Below are 21,769 nucleotides of genomic sequence, written 5' to 3'. Positions count from 1 at the left end.
TAAAGTAGTTGACGGTTTTTCTATAGAAATGTTATTCTTTGCAATAAACCTGATGCTTTTTAATTGTGCTTTAAGAGATGTCCAAATTCATGTTATTAAATTAAAGTAGAATATGTTTTGCTTTAGTTGACTGTTTTTCTATAGAAATGTTAATTCTTTGCAGTAAACCTGATGTTTCCTCACCCTGAATCTGCACGATTCTCTGCAGAGAGCGCACTGCGTTCTCACAGGGCTTTTGATCCAAGAGTGACTGGGAAAGAGGCTCCACCTGAGACACAGCACACAGTTAGCGATCTGATGACGGGACACGCTGTGCTCATCCAGGGAATGAGAGATGACACATCTTACCTCCATGCCGAGCAAGGCACTGACACAGGCTTCAGAAGCATCGCAGATGGCTTTGAGGTTGTGGCCCCCCTCTAGAGCGAGGACGACCCTGCCCCCCGCCAGTGACATCAGCTGACGTGTCAAAAATCCAAAAACTGGTGAAGATCAAAAAGAGAAACACCGATTGGTTAAAAAATGACATAAAAGCTTCACATTTTGGGAAAGCTGATGATTTTAGTTCTCATGTCATGATTATGTCAACATAATAGATGTGTGTCAGAAGGGATTGATGAGATGGTTGGATTAAAATGTTTACATAACCTCAGACTTATCTACAGATGGGAATCAGAATGTTAGCTGCTTGTGAGTAAGAGTCTGGCTGCTCCTTACGCTTGGCTGTGACCGTGTAACCTCCCAATGAGGATGGGTGCCCCTGGACAGCATCGAAGCCAGCGGAGACCAGGACCACATCAGGGGAAAACTCGTGGCCGATGGGCATCACCACAGCCCTGAGGACAAACAGAGGGCTGTTAACCAAACTCTGCATGTTAGACAGCTCTGATTCTGAGGGAAATCTGAGCTCATGTTCACCGTTTCAACAGGTGCTCAGCAGAGCTATTAGGAGTAAATAAAATATAACGATGTGTATAATGGAGATGTCTTGATGTGACTGGAATCATTTCAGAGCGGGAAAAAAAACCCAAACAAGATCTCAGATGCCAGAACTGCAAAAATAAAAACATAGGATGGTAGAAGTGAATAATTTCCAATAACATCCTTTCAGTGAAGGACTTTTCTGGACTGTTAACTGCATGAATTCACAGAACAGAACACACTCTTCCATTCCAAGATGATGAAAAGAAAAATTATCAAAGGCAAAGCTTCAAGTGCTTGATCTCAGTTTGTGATCAACTGCTGGAAGACAGCCAAGTCTAAGAGGTGGAGCGCCTCCCAGGTGTGAAAGTGTGCAACTGTTCCAATGCTGAGCAGAGCTGTGATGATATTATGGAGCCAGAAAAACAAAGATCTGACTTTAGACAGGTGTCAAACATTAGTGACAAATGCTCTGCGTCTTTCTGAGATATTGTGCACTCTACTGAGCTGATGGCATTTTCGAGGCTTCATATTCTCCCTCTTCCTTCTTCTCTTCTCCCACTGCCAGTTATTTAGCAAGAGCGAATGGCCCATGCCGCGTTTGATTCCTTCTTATTCGCTCTTTTTCTCTCAGCGGCAGTTCAAAGGCATTTGTGTGCGTCTGGTTCCTATTAGGAGCTCGTCCCTCTTCTCACGTCACTGACAGCCAGCCATCTGGGATCCATTGGGCCTAATTACGCCGCCTTTGGATTCCCTAACAATGCACCCCCTGCTTCTTCTCCTCTCTTCAGCTGTGTTCTCCTTCCCTCCATAAGCTCATTGTTTGTCAGTTACCAGTTGCAAATAAAAGTTGCCTGTGCTACCTGCGATTGGACGCACCTTCCCGTAGATTCTGACCATTTTTAATAACGTGTAACGTCATGGTTTCAGTGATGATGAGCTCTCTGCTGATTGCAAAGGAGTCCCAACCACAGTATTTCTTGCACTAAACACACCCCAAAACAGACGCACATCAACAGCAAAGTTTTTTTTTTTTCCATCTAAAAGAGACAGACACAGTCTAAAACACCCTGTCATCTAAATGATCATATGGAGCCACAGAACTGGCACATGATTAAAGAGGCTTAACTGCATTAAGGTCAAATCATGATGCATCCTTTCCTTTTTAACCCTACATCATACTACTCAGCATTAATAACACTCTTAGGTGACAGTCGACTTTTTTCTGACATCGGGGTTGATTTAAGTAATATTAAAAAACCTGCTTGAACCCAGAATATTATGTGACAAAGGTCCTGGAACACCAGGACCCTTTAGACAGGCTTTGCATGATGTAAGTTTCATGGTGAAAGCACAATGCAGTACAGAACTATGCTGTGGTTAACTGAGGAAGTTTTACACATGAAAGCACTTGCAATTTCCTAAATGGGATGAAAAATACTAAAGCCAGACGCCTGCCCAGGAAAAGGACCGGTTGCTTCTTAATCGGGACCCAGAACTCCAGTTAACACTGGGCATAGTGTTTTCAAGACATCCTATTGAGCCGATGGGATTTTACCAGTATGGGTTAGCTCGTTAGCATCTTTCCTGCGATGAGGGGCCCACCCACTGCGTCTGAAGCGAGCACCATGAAGAGCTCACATAGCGTTTTATTCATCTGGTGGCGAGCCAGAGCTGCTGACAGATGCATTCTGTGTTCATTACAGCGCAGCGTACCACCAAACCGCATCCATTTGGGACTAAAGACTTGAATGAAGTTAAGAATTTGTTTGGAGAAAAGGTGTGCTTGGGTAGCACCTAGTTGTAACGTTTAGCATTTAACTTATCCATAACCCATTTTTGCCTGTATTGGCTTCACTTCCACAGCAGGGAAAAACTAGATCAAATCCAACAGGTTTAAACAGATTCTCCATTGTTTTTGAGTACTAACAAAAAGTTTAATTTTAGGCAGAATACATGAAATAAATGTTCAATGTTATGGGTTTCAGGACCACCACCCTAAAGAGGGAGGGGTTTGCATCTATAACCCATTTCCATTATAAATAAGCTCTTGTAACAAGAACTTAAACTCAACACACCAAACAAATACCAAAAACTACATGTAGTTTTCATTAAAAGTATTCAAACTCCAAGGAGTATTTTCAAAATGTTGTCACTACCAACAAACTTTGATGCAGCTTACATGACATTTATGTAAATAAAAAAATAAAAATTGTGAAGTAGAAGAAAGAATGAACACTGCTCCATGCATTCTTTTCAAAAAGAAATGTGTAAACGTGATTTTTGCACAAATCAAAATCTGAAAGGAGCGTCATTCAGACTGAGGGTTACAGCGTTTCTAAATAGGCATTTCCCAGCTATGCTGAACGGCTTCCATTGGAATTGATATAGAAAATTCAGTGGTTTTTTTTTTTTTACAGCTTATGAATGCCTTAATGTCTGTATGATCTGGCTGTATGTTCTAGTCTGGAAGGTGAATTGTCACTCCAGTTTTAATGCTTTTTGAGCTTCATAAAAGAGTTTTCTTTCAGGATTGCCCTACATCAATCAATCAATTTCTTTATTTAGACACAATTATGGTCCATAAACAGACAAAAACAAGAACAATAATAAAAAGAGAAAAATATGAAAATATATATATATACAAAATAATCAATCACTATATATAGCTCCATCCAGTATTTACCATGGCACTTCCACCAACATGTTTCATGGTGGAGAATTGGGTTTCCACCACACATCATCTTTTTCATGTATGTTAATAAGCTAAATTTAAGCAGATCCCATTTTGACCCATCCTCTTGGGGAGCATTGGGCAATCAGGGTTTAAGGGTTTTGGTCAGGAACCCAGAGTGGAGGCTGCAGGGACCAGACCAGGTATTTGCAACCTGCTCAGAGCATTAGCAGGTGCTCTAACCCACTAGGCCAACACTCTGCATCTTCTTCAGAGTGTTTCCTGTATACAGAATCCCTGATGTTTGCGTATTGACATTTTCAGGTGATAATTTTTACTCTGACATGAGCAATTTTTAAAGCTTGAGATTTTTTTTTATAACCAAGTAGCATTTTAAATCTCTCTATAAGTTTGTGATTATTTGGTCTTTATGATGCTCTGTGTTCATTAATATTCTCCAACAAACCTTTGAGGCTTTCAGAAAGCATCTATATATTTACTGAGAATCTACGTGATCCATATTGATTTTTATTGATTTGTAATAAAGGGGCTCATTTGAGCAACTAGATAACTGTGTGTTATGTTCTTTATAGCTTTTAAATTGGTGAAAACGTAAGAGATTTTTATTTCTCTGTTTTTAAACATGGGTAGAGATGTAACATTGTTTAAGTATTTAGTATCATTTTCATCTATACTCCTTCACACACTTAATTGAATTTCACTAATAAAACTGAGCTTTATTTACATTTTTAAGTTAAGCTTTCACAGAAAAACAAACCAACAAACCAATAAATTAAACATTCCAATGAAGAATTTTTTTTGGAAATATGTAAAGAAAAAGGTTAAAAATAGATATATACAAGCACTCAATTGAATTTGTTGTTTTGACCTCATCAAACGGTTAAACCTGGCTTTTATATCGTCCTTTAAGAGTCGCCGTTTCTCAAACAAAATGGTCCTGTTTGAACCCAATAAAAGCTGAAAGAGATAAGGAGGATGCATGAAGAGAGATTCCAGGGACATCAAATATTAGAATAGACTGAATTATAAATAAAAAAGCTTTACATATAAAACAATTATTATAAACCAGGTCGTTAAAGTTTTATGATTTATTTAAGAGCTTTAGCTTGTAATTGATATAATAGAAGTCATTATACCTTTCATTTAATGAATAAAGTTTTTCCTGAATTTCCTCAAGAGTTTAATCACTTATTTTTCAATCCTATCTACTTATTTATGTGTTCAGTTGTGAAAACACATAACTGAGTAAAATATCAGATACATACAAGATGGGAAAAAATGATTTCCTTTATTGTATGTTTTTTATTTTACTAGACCATAAAGGAGAAAGCAATCAACGGCAAGCAGAAAAAAAATGTATATATGTACCTGAATGCAGCTAGGTATTCTGCATCACCCATTGGGGGGTCCAGACCACCATTCCATCCCACATTGACATTGAAGCCCTTCCCTGTACCTACACCGACCTGCATCAAATCAAAGCAGAAAAAAATCAGTGAGAGAGAGAGAAGAAAAAAAAACTAAGAAATTTAAGAAAAACAAACAACTCTTAGTGAAACTTGAGAAATTCCATGACGATGACAGATTTGTGTCAAAACGTTTGCAAAAATCAACATTGCTGTTGCAAAACTTTGTATTGTAGCAACAGCGGGGAAGGCGCTGCATCTCTTTAAGGCAACACCAGGGAGTGATTATGATTCCTAAATCGAATACGGATGGCTGTTAATTCAACACCCCCGTCCCTCTATCCTGATTTCTATACAATTTGTCAATAGACCTTTATAAATCACTGAGCCAGAACAGAGCTACAGCGTTTATAGTTCCCAAGCTTTAGTTTTAAGTGAACTAACTATTGACTGATCAACAAGAAGAAAATATATATATATATATATATATTCAAATGGGTGAAAATAAACTTTAAACCATCTTCCTGAACTAAAAGGTTAAAAACTGCAAATATTAAGGTAAAAATGTAATCCTTTTTAACACAATGAGTCTTTCATGTTTTAAATGCGACGGATGTAAAATGCCAGGCGGAGTAGATGGAGTTTTTCTCAGGTTGACCTCGCATACTGAGGGCAGAAAGTCAACGCAGGCCTGGATCTTGGAAAGAAGTTACAGATTCCTGTCTCTCTCTCTCTTTGTAGTCCTTCTAGAAGCCATTTAGCTGTTCCCAAAACCCTTCACCATCAGTCAATGTGTCAGTTTGAGGAGAAATGGAGGAGGTTGATTGACACCCTCTTGGCAATAATGTGTGGTAATTTCCTTTGTGTGTGTGTGTGTGTGTGTGTGTGTGTGTGTGTGAGAAAGCGAGTGAGATTATGGGTGTGAGAGGATGCTTGAAACTGAAAGAATGCTGATGAGCGTCTGTCTCCGTTCTTCTCTCAGTGGACGGGATGTTCGCAGGGCAAACCAAAAACACATGAAGCCTCCTGGCCTCTGCCAACTGTTAATGTACCCGCATGCATGCGCTTGTGCACACAATTCGGATACACAAGCACACTCACGTAAACCAAACATACCATTTTCTGCCAAAGCTCCAAGTGCCTTGCACTCTTCTTTGTCTTCTGTCTCCCTTTCATCTTCCAGGACTCACTGGACCGAATTAGACCTTAACTGTTTCTTTTTTTTCGAGGAGCTATTCTGTGCTCTCTGTTATGACGATGACATCACACCCCTACCCCATGGTGAGATATATACCTACACGGGGGACAGATAGACTCCAGAGGTTTACCACACTGCTCAACAGAGGTTGAGAGTCCACCTCAGGCAAAGCCACATCCAAGCCAACAAAGCATTTTTATGTGCCGCTCCTCGGGAGATTTTATGGGAAAACACTGAGTATTATTGTGGGGGAGGATGGCAGAGTGAATGTCAGCATGGGATCAGGTCAATTCAGCTGACTGGGATTATCATTACACTTGGTTTTTTGGGTAAGACCACAGGAAGAAATCATAAGCGTCTCGATTTCTTGCATCAAACAGACATACAATTCATTTCCATACATCCTGCTGAGAGGGGCTGACCTTTAAGTCCTTAAAACTTTACAACTAGAAGTATGAAAGTAAACAAATGTGCAGCAGTTACCGAAATATACAATAAAACATCTTCAAGGCACGTTCTCTTGATTAACATGCCTTAGGATTTTGTCTTAACTAAGTTGTCACACAAACAAAGGTGATGCATTACATGCAGTGGGCAAAAGAACACTACCATACTTTAAGCTTGGTTTTAAAATATTCACACTGAAGGGCTATGACAGGAACAGATGTTTGAAAAGGGACCATCCAAAATGACAACCACTTGTTAAGAGATAAAACCCTGCCTCTAAATATAAACAAATTTAGTCCAAAACTGATTGAGGAGTCATCCATTAAAGTTTGGCATGTTTGGTGAGGCACTAACTAAAACCAGTCATTAATTAGGTTTTTACTTTAACTTCCTTTCAGGGGAAACACTTTTTTTTTTCACATTAGCCCCTTGATTTTACGTTATTACATCATGTTCTACTCACCCATATTAGTTTTGTGTCATTTGTTCTTTTTTCCGAAGATATTCGGTTTTGTTATCCAAGTAACGTCTTCCTATGGGCAAACGACTTGAAGGCACAAACTAAACTGTTCATAATGTATTCTTTATGGTACGCCAGCATTCATAACATGTAGGCGAATCCCTTTCCCCCAGACATCCGTGTTTATAATTTTTATATTTATATCTTTTAAACATAAAGCGCCGCATATATGACGTCATCCGCACACGCCGGCTAGCGTTCATTCTTCCTGTCCTTTGAACTGCTGCTAGTTTTACTCACATGCCTGGAAGATGTCTAGTACTACTACCACAGATGATCTCGCTCTCCAAATGGAATTGAACGATTCAGATTAGCTACCGAATGAATAGAAGGGGTAGAGCGTAGCCACCTGTGGGCTGGGCTGCCTGTCACAAATGCAGTCCGGCGGGCGGATGAAGTCATACACACTCCGCTTTGTTTTAAAAAAATATAAATATAAAAAATATAACCGTGGATGTCTGGGGGACAGTGATTCGCCTACATGTTATGAATGCTGGGGTACCATAAAGAATAAATTATGAACAGTTTAGTTTGTGCCTTCAACTGGATTACAAAACCGAATATCTTCGGAACAGCTCCAAATGACACAAAACTAATATGAGTGAGTACAACATGATGTAATAATGTAAAATCAAGGGGCCAGTGTAAAAGAAACAGGTTTCCCCTTTAAGTATTGCAGCTTTATTGTCCTTGATAAGTACAACTGTAACTTAAGTCTAACTGAAGTCAAGCATATACAAAATAAAAAATAAAAGTACTTACAGCGCTTGAATATTTTCAAGCCGCATCACTAGCACTGGTTTTATGTGATGGATGAAAACAAAGTGCGTAAATGTCAAGTAGAAAGAATAAAAAAATACATAAAAACATGAAAAATCATTATGGATTTTCTACAGTCCTTTTTGCCCTGTTATCCCTCAGCAAGAAATCCAGTGCAATTGGCTATTTCCAGTACGTGCCTAATTGGGAAATTTTTTTCCTCAGCATTTTACAGCTGTTTTGTGAATATCTGATGTTTCTTAGAAGATATATCTGAATGAGCTGCATTGCAAATACATTTTAGAAAGAAACTTTGGTTGAGTTCTCTTTGAGAAGTGGCAGCATCATGCTAGGGGTACAGCAGAGACAAAGAAACCTTTTAGAGACTGCAAAATACCTCAGGGAAGAGACTAATCTTCCAGTAGGAAAAGAGCAATTTAAAGATATTCTTTAAGTTATTTACTAGAATATAAAACTGGGTGTGTAAATATGTCAAACACATGCCCCAAAAGACCCTAGTAATTTTAATGAATGGTGGTTTTACAAAGCATTAACTCAAGCTGGTTGGGGAGCAGATTCCAAATGCAAGTCATGTTTTGGATTTTTTTAACCATGTTTTGAAAAAGATTTTTCATTGTTTTTGTCGATAATACAAGTGATCTACCAGATAAAATCTTCATAAAATATAGAAAAAGTGCTGAAGGTAATGATACTTTTTGGCACAGGTCAGGTTTCACTGATAAATCCTGTTGAACCAAAATCACAAACAATCTGGAGAGATAAAATAAAACAAATATGCAAATGCTTTGCAAGTACCTCATTTGGACTCCCGCTACCAGGAAAGAAGTTCCCGTCATCATAGCGATGCAGAGAGATATACAAAACGCTTGGGTCATCATAGAAGACCTCTTGGGTGCCGTTGCCATGGTGCACATCCTGGACAGTAAGATGGAGTCATTATTAGATGGAAGTAAATAAAACATTATAAAAACTAATTCGGATTGTAAAAGTAACCTGAAAGGAGTGAATACAGTTTGTAACACTTGATTAACTTTTCACATCAATGAAAAATGTGTTTATTCTCTTTTACCTTCTTTAAGATCTTAATAACTACTTTCATTTAAAATTATACTGGAGAGTATGGCCTCAGTAAAGATACTGTATAGATTCAAGTACACACATGTTGACCAGAGACACCGGCTGGCTGCGATTCAATACAGGCATATGTATGGCTCTGTGAACTTTAATGTGTCTGTGTGTGATTTGGAGTTCAGGCTAAGCACATGTGACAGTTAGGCTCCCACAAGGATGACAGAAATCACTTTCTTAATGATCTAAATTATGATTAGGAGTGCTACTGTTGGTCTGGGTTTTTTTTGCATCCAGGAAACTTTTTTTTTTATTGTGCCCACGAAGAGAAGGGTGATAGCGGCGGCTCTTTTGGTGCTTACCCAGTCTACGATGAGGATCTTGCTGACGTTGAGTTTGTTTTGAAGCTGCTTGGCTGCGATGGCCACGGAGTTGAAGTAGCAGAAGCCCCTGTGGACAAACAAGCAGGAAGAGTGGCAGCCACATGTGTTTATCGTTGCATCGTCAACAAATTAATTTCACAACATCCCCATACGGTCCGAAAGAACCGGTACGACAGTTCTTTGGCTTGGTGAGGTGCTTCTTGAGGCCATGACAGCTGCAGCGTTTGCTCCTGCCGCGTTAACTTATATCTCACATTATTTGGGAAACAAGTTTGTTTTAGCTTGTTCTATATCTGCTTTTTCTCAGCTGACAAATCAAAAATAGCTTATTTAATTAAAATATTATGCCAAGTCTACATTTTTCACTGCTGAGAATTGCAGAGGCCACATGTTTTATGACAAACTGAAAGCGAAGCCTATCAAGAAATTTAATACGCTTTTGAAATGATAATGCTGTCAGAAATCTGGCGGGATGTGAGGGATGATTTCGGAGAAATGAACTCAGACCACTCACTAACACTGGCTGTCTCCAACAAAGGTATGCAAAGAAAGTGTTGATGCGTGGAAAACAATGGAGGAATGTTAGAAAAGGCAGTGTCAGCATTGGGCTGTAAACTGTGACTGCCTAAATGTATGTATGTGTGTGTGTGAGTATGAGTATGAACAATGTACATTATAGGCAGTCCAAACTAAGCTCATCAAGAAAGTCATTACCACGCCATAAATAACTAGTGACAAGCACTGCTGAGCTCACACAGTCAGGCCCAGCTGAATGTGGTTATTTGGCTAATGCCTGCTATCAAAGAGTGACACAAATCAATGCACACAAATATGCACATCCACACATATCCACACACAGCACATGTGCAGGGTGCATGGACACATGGCGGTTACATGTCTTCCTTTGAGGTGTGTTGCTTTGTGTCTTGGAAGCGTTAAAGAAAAAGTGGAGGAGGGAAATCGCTCCGGGCATCAGGCAGGTAGTACGCACACCACGCATACATTAACACAGACCGGGGCCCCGCTCTCTCCTTTTCTCCTTCAGAGGTATAATGTTGCTGATTTATAAAAGACTCTCTGCAGCCCCCCTTAGCCTTGTTTGTGTGTATGTGTGTTTATGCTCCTGTACTTACAGCGGTGAGGAACGAGTAGCATGATGTCCAGGGGGCCTCACCACCGCAAAACCATTCTGAGAGATATTGGAAAACAAACCAACTTGTTGAAACAACTTATTACTACATAAAGAAATTCTAAACTTTGGCTTTTTAGATCTATTTAAATGATGGATGATAAACTTAGAAGTGAAAATCCTCTTTAGACTGAGCCATGAAGGGCAGACAGCAAACATACGGAGGTAAAAAGGCTCTCTGGTTGAATAAGATAAGAAAATACTGCAAACTGGAAAACAAACTCAGCGCAAATTGTTGAAACAACTAATTACTACATAAAGAAATGCAAAACTTTGGCTTTTTAGATCTATTTAAATGATGGATGATAAACTCAGAGGTGAAAATCAACTTCTGACTGAAGTGCAACTCCTCTAAAAACTAATTCAAAAAGTAGAGATATCTATATCGATCTAATAATACTGATAGGATAATCAAAAATATTTAAATTGGCCAAAATGTTAAATTTTTCCTTAAATATGCATTGGGTGTCTCAGTATGCAGAGGTTTGCTCTTTTTTTTTTTTTTCAAATTATTAATCAATAAAGGCCAGTAGCTTAAAAAAAATCTTTCAAAAACTTAGTTCTACCTAATAAGTTTCAAGATCGTAAACATCTTAGACATCTTCCACAGGCTTCTAACAAAGGTTTATTGGGGTTTTGGCAAAATGCATTCAGTTTTTTTTTTTTTGGTGTTTTTTTTAGATACAGCTTCTTCCTCATTATTATCAACTCCTGCCTGAAGCTAAGCATATATGGAGGCCTACCTTTAGCTCTCCCTGTGCCACCTTCAGGGCCAGGTCTATGATGCACCCTGCAGCTGTTTGAGAAGCAGCTGCTGTGTGCTGCTCATTCCAAACTGTATCAATGTCAACCTGTTGGAAAAACAATGGAAAACATGCATCATATATCAGATTTTATACCCATTTGTATTCAAAAACATCAAAGAACTTCCTCCTTCCTGTGATTTTGAAGCCTTTTCTACATGATAAACTGAGCAGATCAATTGATAAGAAGCAACTGATCAAAAGCTTTTTAATTAGATCAAGTTTTTTGGTCATAGAAAAAAATCTCTTTACTTTTAATCATATCTCATAAAAATAGCAACTTAAATAGCTGTCTAACAAAAGTGTTGTTCACATTTAGAAGATTTAATGATAAGATTATTTTAATAATAAAGAAATGTTTTTGTTGCGTATTATTCTGTGTATCTATGGTATCCCAAACTTTCTAACCAATCTCTGCTGGCGGTCTGCTAAGCTGCTCTGGAAACACTGAAATCATAGGAATTTCTTTTTTTTACGAGGTTGGCCATCTTGTTCCAATCACCTCTCTTCACTCCAGCAGCTAAAGACCGGAAATCCAGGCACATCGGTGCTCTTATCAACTGCCACCCCTCCCCCTTCAGATATTTGCTTTGAGCATAGCATCATTGTATTTCTTCTCCATCCACTTCCTTTGTCCCCCTCCAAAAAACAACATATTTTCAGCACCTTACTTGTACATTTTCTTATGTTTTTTTATTCTCTCTCTGACCATTGTGGAAACTTGGATTTTTGAAGTTTTAAGGTTATCTCAGCCAAAAACAATAGCATGAGCAATTGGTAGTATCATTACCTAGATTGTGTAATGAGGCATAATAAGCCATGTAATGTTTGCTGTTCAGTAATGCAATTAGATAAGTGGAAATATTCCCACATGACTGGAGTTTTAAATCAGATCAGTGATTTGTGTGTCTTTGTATTGGTGTGTGTTTGCAGGACTCACTCCTATCCCACCACATGGTAAGATCACAAAAAGCGGTGGTCCTGCGGAGAAATAAATAACATTTAGTCGTTATGAACAGATCGTTATGAACCGATCACAAACATCAATGATTCTTTTTGGGGGGATAGTGCCGCATTATTGTGAGGTGGGTTGAAAAGATAAAAACAAATTGAAACTGATTTTGACAGGGTTCCTTAAAAAACCTCATGAAGACAAAGGAACATTGCAGACAGGTCTCGGATACAGCTCTAGAGAAGTTTAAAGCATGTTTAGGGTATAAAACAATATTCCAAGCTTTGAATAATTGACACAACAAATTTAACAAATGAGAAAATCCCTCAGCTTGAAGCAACAAGACACGGATGTTTAATTGCACTGAGACCAAAGAGGAAAAGTGTTCAGAGAAGCTGCAGGATGCTGATGCTCATTCTAACTGAGATCATTAGAGATCCACAGCTGTGAAATATAGTAGTGGTAGCCTCATGCTGAGCTGACCTACTGAAACAAGGAGTGTTGATCAAAGTTTGACTAGAAGGACAGCAGCACTAAGAACGAAACTTGTGAGACGCCTCTTTCCCACCTAAAACAGCGGGTTAACCCGGGTTTTTCAAACCGAGTCGACCCCGTAACAATCAGCATTTAGCTCCCCCAGCTGGGTAGCCTCTGTCCCTCCATTGAAGCATGTCCTTAGACACCATCATGCAGGGTTAGCGTTGATGAAGTCACCATTGCTATATGTGACTTTTTTTTTTTTACGGCACTAGTTGCTTGTTTTTTTATGGACAGAAGGCTGACAGGAAAGTGGGTATGAGAGAGATATGCGGGAAAGGACCACAGGCCGGATTCAAATCCGGGTGTTTGAGGACTAAGGCCTCCGTATGTGGGTCGTGTGCGCTAACCACTGCACCACCAAAGCACGCCCCATCACCAGTGCTATAAAAATCAGGAAAGTAAACAATGGATAGCAACATGGAAGGAAGCCAGGATGTAGAAAGTGAGCTTTATTGTTTAGCTCCTATTCTGTCCAAATCTCTCTCATCTCTCATCAGAGCTGCTCCATGTTTATCAAATACAAACAGAGTTGTTTCAGCTTGTTAGATCAGAAGAGACTGGTGTGCTGTGTCGACATCCCTACACTGTGCTGAATGGTATCACATCAATTGGCAGGTCGACCTGGGTCTGGGGTTCCCACAGCATGCTGAAGAGCCGAGGTGATTTTAACCATGCCAAGTCATCTGAGTGAGTTTTTCCCACTGCTATTACAACTTGATTGTTCCCGGGTGTAAACGGGTTTTTCGGCCAGTGGGAAAGGGCTGGAAGTTCACCTTCTAGCAGAACAACTGTACATGCAGCAAAAGCCAGATCCTTCATATTCATGTGTTGGAATGGTCCAGTCAAAGCCCACACTAAAAGCTTTAAAAATAAGATTCAGAGACACTTTCCATTCAATCTGACTGAGCTCCAGCTTTTCTAGCTAGAATAAATAACCATAAATGTATATCTTTTGATGATCAAAGCTAATCGAAAGATACCATAATATTCTGCTTCATAATCAAGCAGTACTTTGCCATATATACGCAATATTTACCTTACATTTAAGTTTGTGGGTGTAATGGAAAAAAATGGGAACAAACTCAAAATATGCCACTTTTGCACTGCACAGTGAAAAATAAAATGATCTTACCATTTATCCTGTTGTTGCCCAATATTAACAAATGGTTTTCTGAATGGATGGATAGAAGCTCTGCACGGGTGGCTTTTCTGCTGGGGATGGTCTTCAACACAGAAATAGAGGTTTTATAAATACACAAAACAGGCAGCTATTTCCTCTTCTTACATTATACCAATGGGCAAAGCTCCTACCTCACACTGGCTCTTAAGCCCTCTCTCTTGCAGTCTGGACCAGATGCTCTGGATCCTCCCAGCATGCTCGGGGTGGCAGCTGTTATCTCCACAAATACACTGATGTTTCTGCATCTGAACATCATAAACCAAACCTGGATAGGCACACACAAAAAAACCTGCTTTATGAACCAACATCATTAATCACGCTCCAGTCCTTTAAAATACTTGAATAAAAACCATACCTGAATCAGCTTTTGACTCACCTGTTGTAAAACGTAGCTTGGCTTCTGTGGCAGGGCTGGACAGTGACAGAGACGGTATGACGGCGGCTGCATGTAAGGTAGGAGTCAGTGAGGTGGAGGGTGGTAGAGAACGGCTCCGGATCACAGGCGGGTGAGACTGGTGAGGCCACAGTATGGTAGGAACTCCCAGTGCATCTGGCTGGAAAGCTGGTCTGAGGATTACCTGCCTCTGATTTTTGCAGAAAAGTGTTTCAGGAAAAGATGAGGAAGGGATACACCATTAATATCAGCGGGACATGGCAAAAACACATTGAGCAAACTAAATAAAACACCCCGATACCTCCAGCTGGTGAAATGAATCATAATATGGTCAATTTCATTTTAACAACAGAACCTGATGAGGAAAAGTGTATCGCTGCTTGCATTGTTAAAGCAACAGTGCCCCCTATTGGTCAAACATTTTAAGGCTTCTTATTCCTTTTGAAGGGAAGGACATTTTAGGCTTGGACGACATGATAAATTGTTTAAGTGAAAAATGTACATTAACAGAACCTTTTACCTAATTTCCCCGCATCATTAGAAAAAAAAAAAAAGCAACAACTCATTTTAAATGTGTGTATTTTTTTTTTTCACATGAGCTGCCATACATACCTGACTGATAGAATGTGATGTCTCATTCAAGCTGTCCCTAGAGGACGTGATGGACTCTGTCTCATATACGGAGTCTGTGCTGGCGGAGCTTTCTCTCCTGCGGTGGCCATCTTCACACAGTGATCCCATTTCAGAGCCGCACAGAGACCCTGTCCCAGAACCTGATGCTGATCCGGTCTCCTCTGGGTCCATGTCCTCAGAAGGAATCTGTGTCAGACGGCATTTCTCTATGAGTGTGACATTTAGCTAATTCGAAACACAACTTTTACAATCTTTAACCCTCAAAATTTCTCTTTAAAATGGATAAAAAAAATGTCAATAAAATATCAATCTGAAAAAAAAAAGAATAATGTCATATATTTCTGAGAATACAATACGTGATATATAGCTAAAAATCACACTTAGCCTCCTGGAAATAAATTAACTTTTTTAGTTCCCAAATAATTCCCATTGCTCCCCATTTTTCTTTACATTTTTTATGTTACATCGTAAAGGTATTTTATTTTATAGACTCCACAAAGTAGCTTATAACAAGTAAATGAATACTTTAAGGTGTGCAAACCTAACTTGTTGCCTGTCCTTTAACCTCAGCCACACTGGATTGAAAGCATCTATTAAAAATATTTTTTTTCTGATTCATTGAATGAATAAAGCCTAGACTTAGACTGATGCATTCCAACACATTAAGCTGATTGTTCATTATTTTATCTTTCTTCAAACACTAAAGATGCAAGATAAGATTTGCATTCTGAATTTGATTTAGATCCTTATATGTAATTAAATAAATTGAATTAATATGGTGAATTATGGGGGCATTGTTTAAGCTGAATTATATTTTCAGGGTATCAAAATAAAGGGGATCGAATGCATATCATGCCAGAATGTTTAGACTTAAATGAAAAAAAAAAATACAGTGAACTTGAGAAAGTGTGAAATAAAAGACAAGCTCAAGGGACAGAAATCGTTTTCAAAACTACTTTGTTTGTTTTTTTATCTGATGGCTGAATGAAGCACGCTAATGCTTCCGCCTTCCCATTCTCACCTTGCTCAGATGTGTAGCAAGCTTATACCGCTCTAATCCAGCCTTGTGGTATATCTGGGCGAGTTGCTGGTGGGTGTGTGAGTAATGGGCTGCATGCAGGGGCAAGACTGAGTGGCTGTAAGGAAGTGGCTCTGAATGTGCTCGTTCCACAGGTCGGTGGGAACCCAAAGCAACCAGGCCTTCTCTTCTGGATGGACAGGAGAGGTGAGGATGCTGTTGCTGAGGAAAGGTACTCAAACCAGGAACTGAAAACAAGACGAGAGAGAATACAGTTCTAAACAAAAACAGCTTGTAAGGGAAATTGTCAAGACAGGACAGTTTGACAAAACATGATACTGCAATACCACATTAATGATTTTTTCCATCACTAATTTCAAGCCAGTAGATGGCGCTCTTGTATTTAAAAGAAACAGGACAAGACAGATGTGCCAGTCTACTGCAGTCTCAGATTGGAAATGAAAACTACTCCGGAAGACTTTTAGCACATGTATTACTAAACGTCTAGAAAGTTCATATCCTCTAATCACATAAAAATAAAAACTTTAAAACAAAATTAGATAAATTCATGTAGGATTCAAATAATAAAAAGAGAAATCAGGTGAAATCTTATAACACTGTAAATAAAACCACTTCTTACAAAACCTGAATGATACAGAAATGCCTGTGATGTCTTGTAACTCCTTCAAAGCATCCACGGATACAAAGCCCACCACAGCTTTGTATCCGTGCAGTTTATTGGCAGCTCAAGCTCACCATTAAAACTCATGGGCTACATGCCCAAGTTTTGCTTACAAAAATCAGTAGAGCTCTCTGCTCTCTTCAGTATGCTTTTCTTTCATGCTGCTCTTTGTCAAGCTTTAGCAGTTACCCACTACTTCCAGGATGCAAATATGTGGTTTACAACAAATGCTTTCAACATAAAATTCCAGTTTGACCTTCTTACATCTAAATAAATATATTTATAAATGAACAAATGTGATTAAATAAATGTCAGCAGTTACACTTCTGCATCTGCATGCTGTGCTCTATGTATACAGATGTACTTTAGAAACAGTGAGACTCACGAGGAACTAGCTGGGGCCGCATCAGCCTCATGTGTGGTTCAATCACGATGAAGCGCTGAGATACAGCTGGGCCGCTTCCCTGCAAAGGTAGGATGACAGATTGCAGATCTGATACAGTCACTTGTTTTGCTATGTCAGTCTGTTGGGTAAGAGAATTAAAAACTTAGAAATGCTTCAGCAGTGCAAGCAGTTACACGTTCATTATGGTTGTAGTTTTACGCAGTTTAGCAGAGTGGCTGATGAGAGGAAACACCAAGGGTTTAATGGTCTGGGAGACTACTTGATGTGTATATTTCACTGTCACCAAAAGGTCAGGCGGAAAGTGAAAGCCATTTGGTTCACATGCATCAACCTTAGAGAAACTAATAAGAAACCAGTGATAATATTGTGTTTATTTCTACTGTATCTGATCACAGCAAGAAGGAAACAAATGCCCCTCAAACTTGTCATGCTGTTGTAACATGTGTGAAGTAGCCGAGTGAGGATAGACCGGCTACACTGTGAACTCACTGTTATTTGTTTGAATGTCACAAGAAGCACAAAGTAGCAGGTAATTATGAAGTCACTGTGTTTAAATGATTTAATTATTTTGATTTGATAGCATTTAGGAACAATTTAAAAGTCCTACCACAGATTGTGAACTTCATTCAGGTCTTGACTTTTTGTCATAATAACATAAAAATGCTTTCAAGTAAATGATTTAATAGTAGTGCTGGCTTTATGTTTAAAGTGACTGTCCTGGAGGATGGTGAGTCTTATCAGAATGGAGCAACTAATTCCATGGGCTCGCTGTGGTCTTAAGGATGCTGTTTTCTCACTAATGTAGAATATTACACTGGTGAAATGATTATGTAAATAAAGAGGAGCTGGTTGTCTTATATTTAAATCAGATGGGCACCAGATTAAAAGAGACTAAAAACAACACTTTTAGATTTTCAATGACTCTGTTGCTCTTTCACTTAAAACAATCTGACACAAAGTTCAGGTAAATTGTTGATGGTTTTGTAATCCTGAACACTGAAGGAATACAAATATTTTTGTTTGCTCACCTGTGCAGGAAGTCCAGCAGTGATGTTGTGCATAGCAGCGTGGTTGTTAGACAGAGCAAAGTGTGCCAAATTATTGTTCTTCATCAGCACCCTCTTTGACTGAAAAAGCAGAAGTCTTAATTATTGAGTCTGATAATGATCCCTTTCCCACCTAAATTCTACACAGATCCCACAACTTCATCTCTCTCATATTCAAGCAGCTGGAAAAGAAACATAATTGCATCACTTGAAAAAAACAAAACAAAAAAACATGGCTACAATATAAGGCAACAGTCCCCACATTGTGAACATATTTCACTGACACTGTTTTCTCACTGGTTGAGAAAGGAGTTGTGTCAAAAAGCTCAGTCAGATAAAATGTAATAACATTTCACAAAGGCCTCAAAGGAAATGTGTTGTACAATGAGTCATCATGTTTTCTTAGTTCTCTCTATCAGAAGCAAACCTGCTGAGTTCAACAAATAATTAATTATAATTTTTTCAAGTTCAGATTTTTTCATTCATAAGCTAGAGTAGATACAAAGAAAAACACGCCTCTAAAGCTTCAGAAAATAACAGCTTTCCTCTATAATTAATGTGATTAAGTAACTGATGCGGTGGCATTTTTGATATTTAAATGAAATCAAGTACATTTTTAGTTGTTGACTTATAAAGGAAAAAAACACAACCCTATCTGAAACATAAAAAAGTGGCTTCACCTCAGGAGCCCTTGGCAGGGAGCCATTGTCTGACATGAGGCTTTCGTTTGGTGAGCTACAGCCTGATGCTGACGTGCTGCTGCTGCTTGGAGAGGAGTCTGGATGACAGAATAAAGGGAAAAAAAACAACACATTACTATCCACATTAAAATATAAACTTACAATGAAAGAGAAAATGTGTGTAAAACAGGACTTTATCTCCAAGGAGTGAAATAAAAACTGAACATTCATTTAATTATTCTAAGAGCCTGAGAAGAGAAACAGGCCCACAGCACCCCAGGTCCTCCACCATACTTCACGGTTTATTATGATGTTATTTTCCAACTCCTAATCCTAACATTTAGAGGAAACACATTTGATCCCAGTTCCAGTTTGATTACATTGGAGTTGAGCAAATGCTACATGGAAATGTTCATCACTCTAAACCAACTGTTGGGCATCAAGGGATGATGCTGTTTAACTCTCTGCTGTAGTTAAAGCAGTGAGCTTTGAGACTTTTGTACCCCTGTAACAATTGTGCAGCTGTGCAGAATGCTAAGGTATATATGTGTCTTCGTCCAGCCTAGTGACCAGGAACTAAATTAACTGTAAATCAACATGAATGTATCAGGAAGCCATAGATTAGAACTAGAAATCACTGAAATCTCAGTTCAATTTGAAAATGAACATCAAGACGATTTATCTTCAATTAATCTTTTAGTGTAAAGACAACTGCTTTCTGAAATTGATAAAAAAAAAATTCCTGCACTGAAAAAATATGTCATTAAACATCATCAAATTTTTTACTGTGTTATTATGCTGATGGTCAAGCTCAAGGGATTTTTACATATTTTTGGTAGGGTTCCAAATAAATGTCGCTGGCGGAGTAGATAAACATGATAAACCAAAGACAGAGCAACCAAAGAAATGTGTAAGATTAAAAGAACAAAAGGCTAAGCTCATGGGAGGTAAACTTGAACGTTCGTACCCATAGGTTCTGTCCTATGTTTGACAGCCGGAGGGGCGCTGATCTTTCGTTGCAGTGGGTTAGGCCTCGCAGAGATCAGTTTCTTCAACTTCCACTTCAGTGTGGGCTCAGAAACTGTACAAATACATACACACAAGGGTAAAACAACAGCGACAGAATCAAGATCAAGGGAACTGTTCAAATACTTCAGCGCTAGTGAATACTCAAAATCATCCATGTTTACTTTGGGCATTCTCCAATAAAACCAAACAAAGTAATCAATCAATAGCAGGCTTAGCTCAGATAAAAGCTATGTTTGTGTTGTCGGTGTGCCAACTAAAGCACGGGTGTGTGCGTCTCTGTTAAAGGTTTTAGGGCAACATAATAAAAGAATGGTTAGTGTACTTTCAGAAATGTATGAAAAAGGAACCACTCCCACTTTAATTCATGCAGTGAAGAAGAAGAGCTCAGGACTCTCACACAGTTCATTTTACACATATTTTAGTTAAAGTTATATAACTGCTTCGTAACTCATTGTTGCCTCTGATATAATGACTGGTAAATTGCTGTCAGGCCCTGTGGCTCTGATGCTCAGCGCTAAATCCATTCAAACTCAAAAACCACATAAACCTGTACTGATTCTCTCAGGCATTTTAACCTTCTTTGCCCAGAATATGTAGAAACTGAATTCATTAAGAGGAAGTTTATGGTATCATGCAGAAGCATTATTCCCTCAGAGTACAGATTCCACTGTGAGATGGAAAATCACAAGCTTCTTCTTCTCCAAAAAAAAAGTTTTAACCTGAGGGTAGCAACTACAGTCACCAACACAAACAGGAGTCTCACCTGTTCTTCGCAGGGAAAGGTCCTTACGCTGGTCAGAGGGTGTGGGTACATGCTTCAGGGACATGTCAGAGACTGGTGGCCTAGGCAACCTAAACAACATCAGATGCATAGCTTCAGTCACCGGCAGGTATGAAGAAACCATGTTTTTAAAACATACTGAATTCTACTGAACCTTTAGCATTTTGTCACTTTACACCAACTAATGCCAGTATATTTCAAAGGTTTTATTTAACAAAGTGACACTAGCTAGTGTATAATTTCCAATTGGGAGGAAACCAGCTGGAAAGTCCAGGCAGTAAAAACTAGTACCAAAGAATTAGGTGAGTGAATAACTTTACCTGCTGCACCTCCTCTGAGGTAAATGCAGCATGTCTATAACAGAAACTGGAAATGGATAATCTGGACTTTAAAGTGCATCACTATATTTTGAGTTATTTATTTAAATACCATATTAAATGTGTTTAAAATCAACAATAAACCAACAGCAAAACCTAGAAGGAAGGAGTTTTTAAATAGATCTTGCTTATAATATCAGTAACATCAATAGTGCAAGTTAATATCTAAACAGAAATAACTGTATTTAGTCATATTTTTAAAGACATTTCTATATGTATTTATAAATACTACATAGTTTTTATTTTCTGGGGTTTGCTACCATGTCAAATTTAAAATTTTACAAAAAATTTAAAATCTGATTTTAAAAAAGGGATATAAGAACATTGGCATACAGTACGTCAACAGCCAACCCTTACTAACATTTTTGCACGTTCCTTTTGTTAGTTGTTTATTGACTTTTTAACAACACATTGAACATAAGAAAGAAGAAATAAAAGGATTACATTAATTTATAACAGCTCAGAATGAACAAAGTAGCAAACACCCATTCACAATGAAACTTTTGCCCAACTTGATCTCCACTCCCAAACACCTTCAGAGCATTTCTTTAATACAGTATTTAACTCTCCTCCGCTGTAGGGTGAAGATCATACTGGAAGTCCTTAAGTCTAAGGTCTTATGCAGCTTCTAACCTGGTTTC

General features: G+C 38.6%; 1 protein-coding gene across 1 annotated transcript in view; it reads right to left on the bottom strand.

Annotated features, from left to right (window-relative positions):
- Positions 1 to 21,769, bottom strand: part of LOC119791791 (histone deacetylase 4-like) — a 59,976-nt gene that overhangs the window by 5,028 nt on the left and 33,179 nt on the right. The window contains exons 5-23 of the mRNA XM_038298099.1: positions 20,734 to 20,822; positions 19,909 to 20,022; positions 18,942 to 19,039; positions 18,244 to 18,342; positions 17,195 to 17,333; positions 16,131 to 16,375; positions 15,089 to 15,295; positions 14,459 to 14,666; positions 14,214 to 14,347; positions 14,035 to 14,125; positions 12,351 to 12,391; positions 11,351 to 11,458; positions 10,552 to 10,607; positions 9,398 to 9,485; positions 8,763 to 8,882; positions 4,985 to 5,082; positions 718 to 836; positions 349 to 482; positions 184 to 268 (exon numbers count right to left, since the gene is read on the bottom strand). Coding sequence (XP_038154027.1) covers positions 184 to 268; positions 349 to 482; positions 718 to 836; positions 4,985 to 5,082; positions 8,763 to 8,882; positions 9,398 to 9,485; positions 10,552 to 10,607; positions 11,351 to 11,458; positions 12,351 to 12,391; positions 14,035 to 14,125; positions 14,214 to 14,347; positions 14,459 to 14,666; positions 15,089 to 15,295; positions 16,131 to 16,375; positions 17,195 to 17,333; positions 18,244 to 18,342; positions 18,942 to 19,039; positions 19,909 to 20,022; positions 20,734 to 20,822 — 2,273 coding nt within the window. The remainder of the gene's footprint in view (positions 1 to 183; positions 269 to 348; positions 483 to 717; positions 837 to 4,984; positions 5,083 to 8,762; positions 8,883 to 9,397; positions 9,486 to 10,551; positions 10,608 to 11,350; positions 11,459 to 12,350; positions 12,392 to 14,034; positions 14,126 to 14,213; positions 14,348 to 14,458; positions 14,667 to 15,088; positions 15,296 to 16,130; positions 16,376 to 17,194; positions 17,334 to 18,243; positions 18,343 to 18,941; positions 19,040 to 19,908; positions 20,023 to 20,733; positions 20,823 to 21,769) is intronic.

The sequence above is a fragment of the Cyprinodon tularosa genome, unplaced genomic scaffold, assembly GCF_016077235.1.
Source record: "Cyprinodon tularosa strain WSP-4 unplaced genomic scaffold, ASM1607723v1 ctg40, whole genome shotgun sequence".
NCBI classification, from domain to species: Eukaryota; Metazoa; Chordata; class Actinopteri; order Cyprinodontiformes; family Cyprinodontidae; genus Cyprinodon; species Cyprinodon tularosa.
The sequence above is the reverse complement of the archived record's forward strand: the minus strand, read 5'-3'. Positions and strand labels throughout refer to the sequence as shown.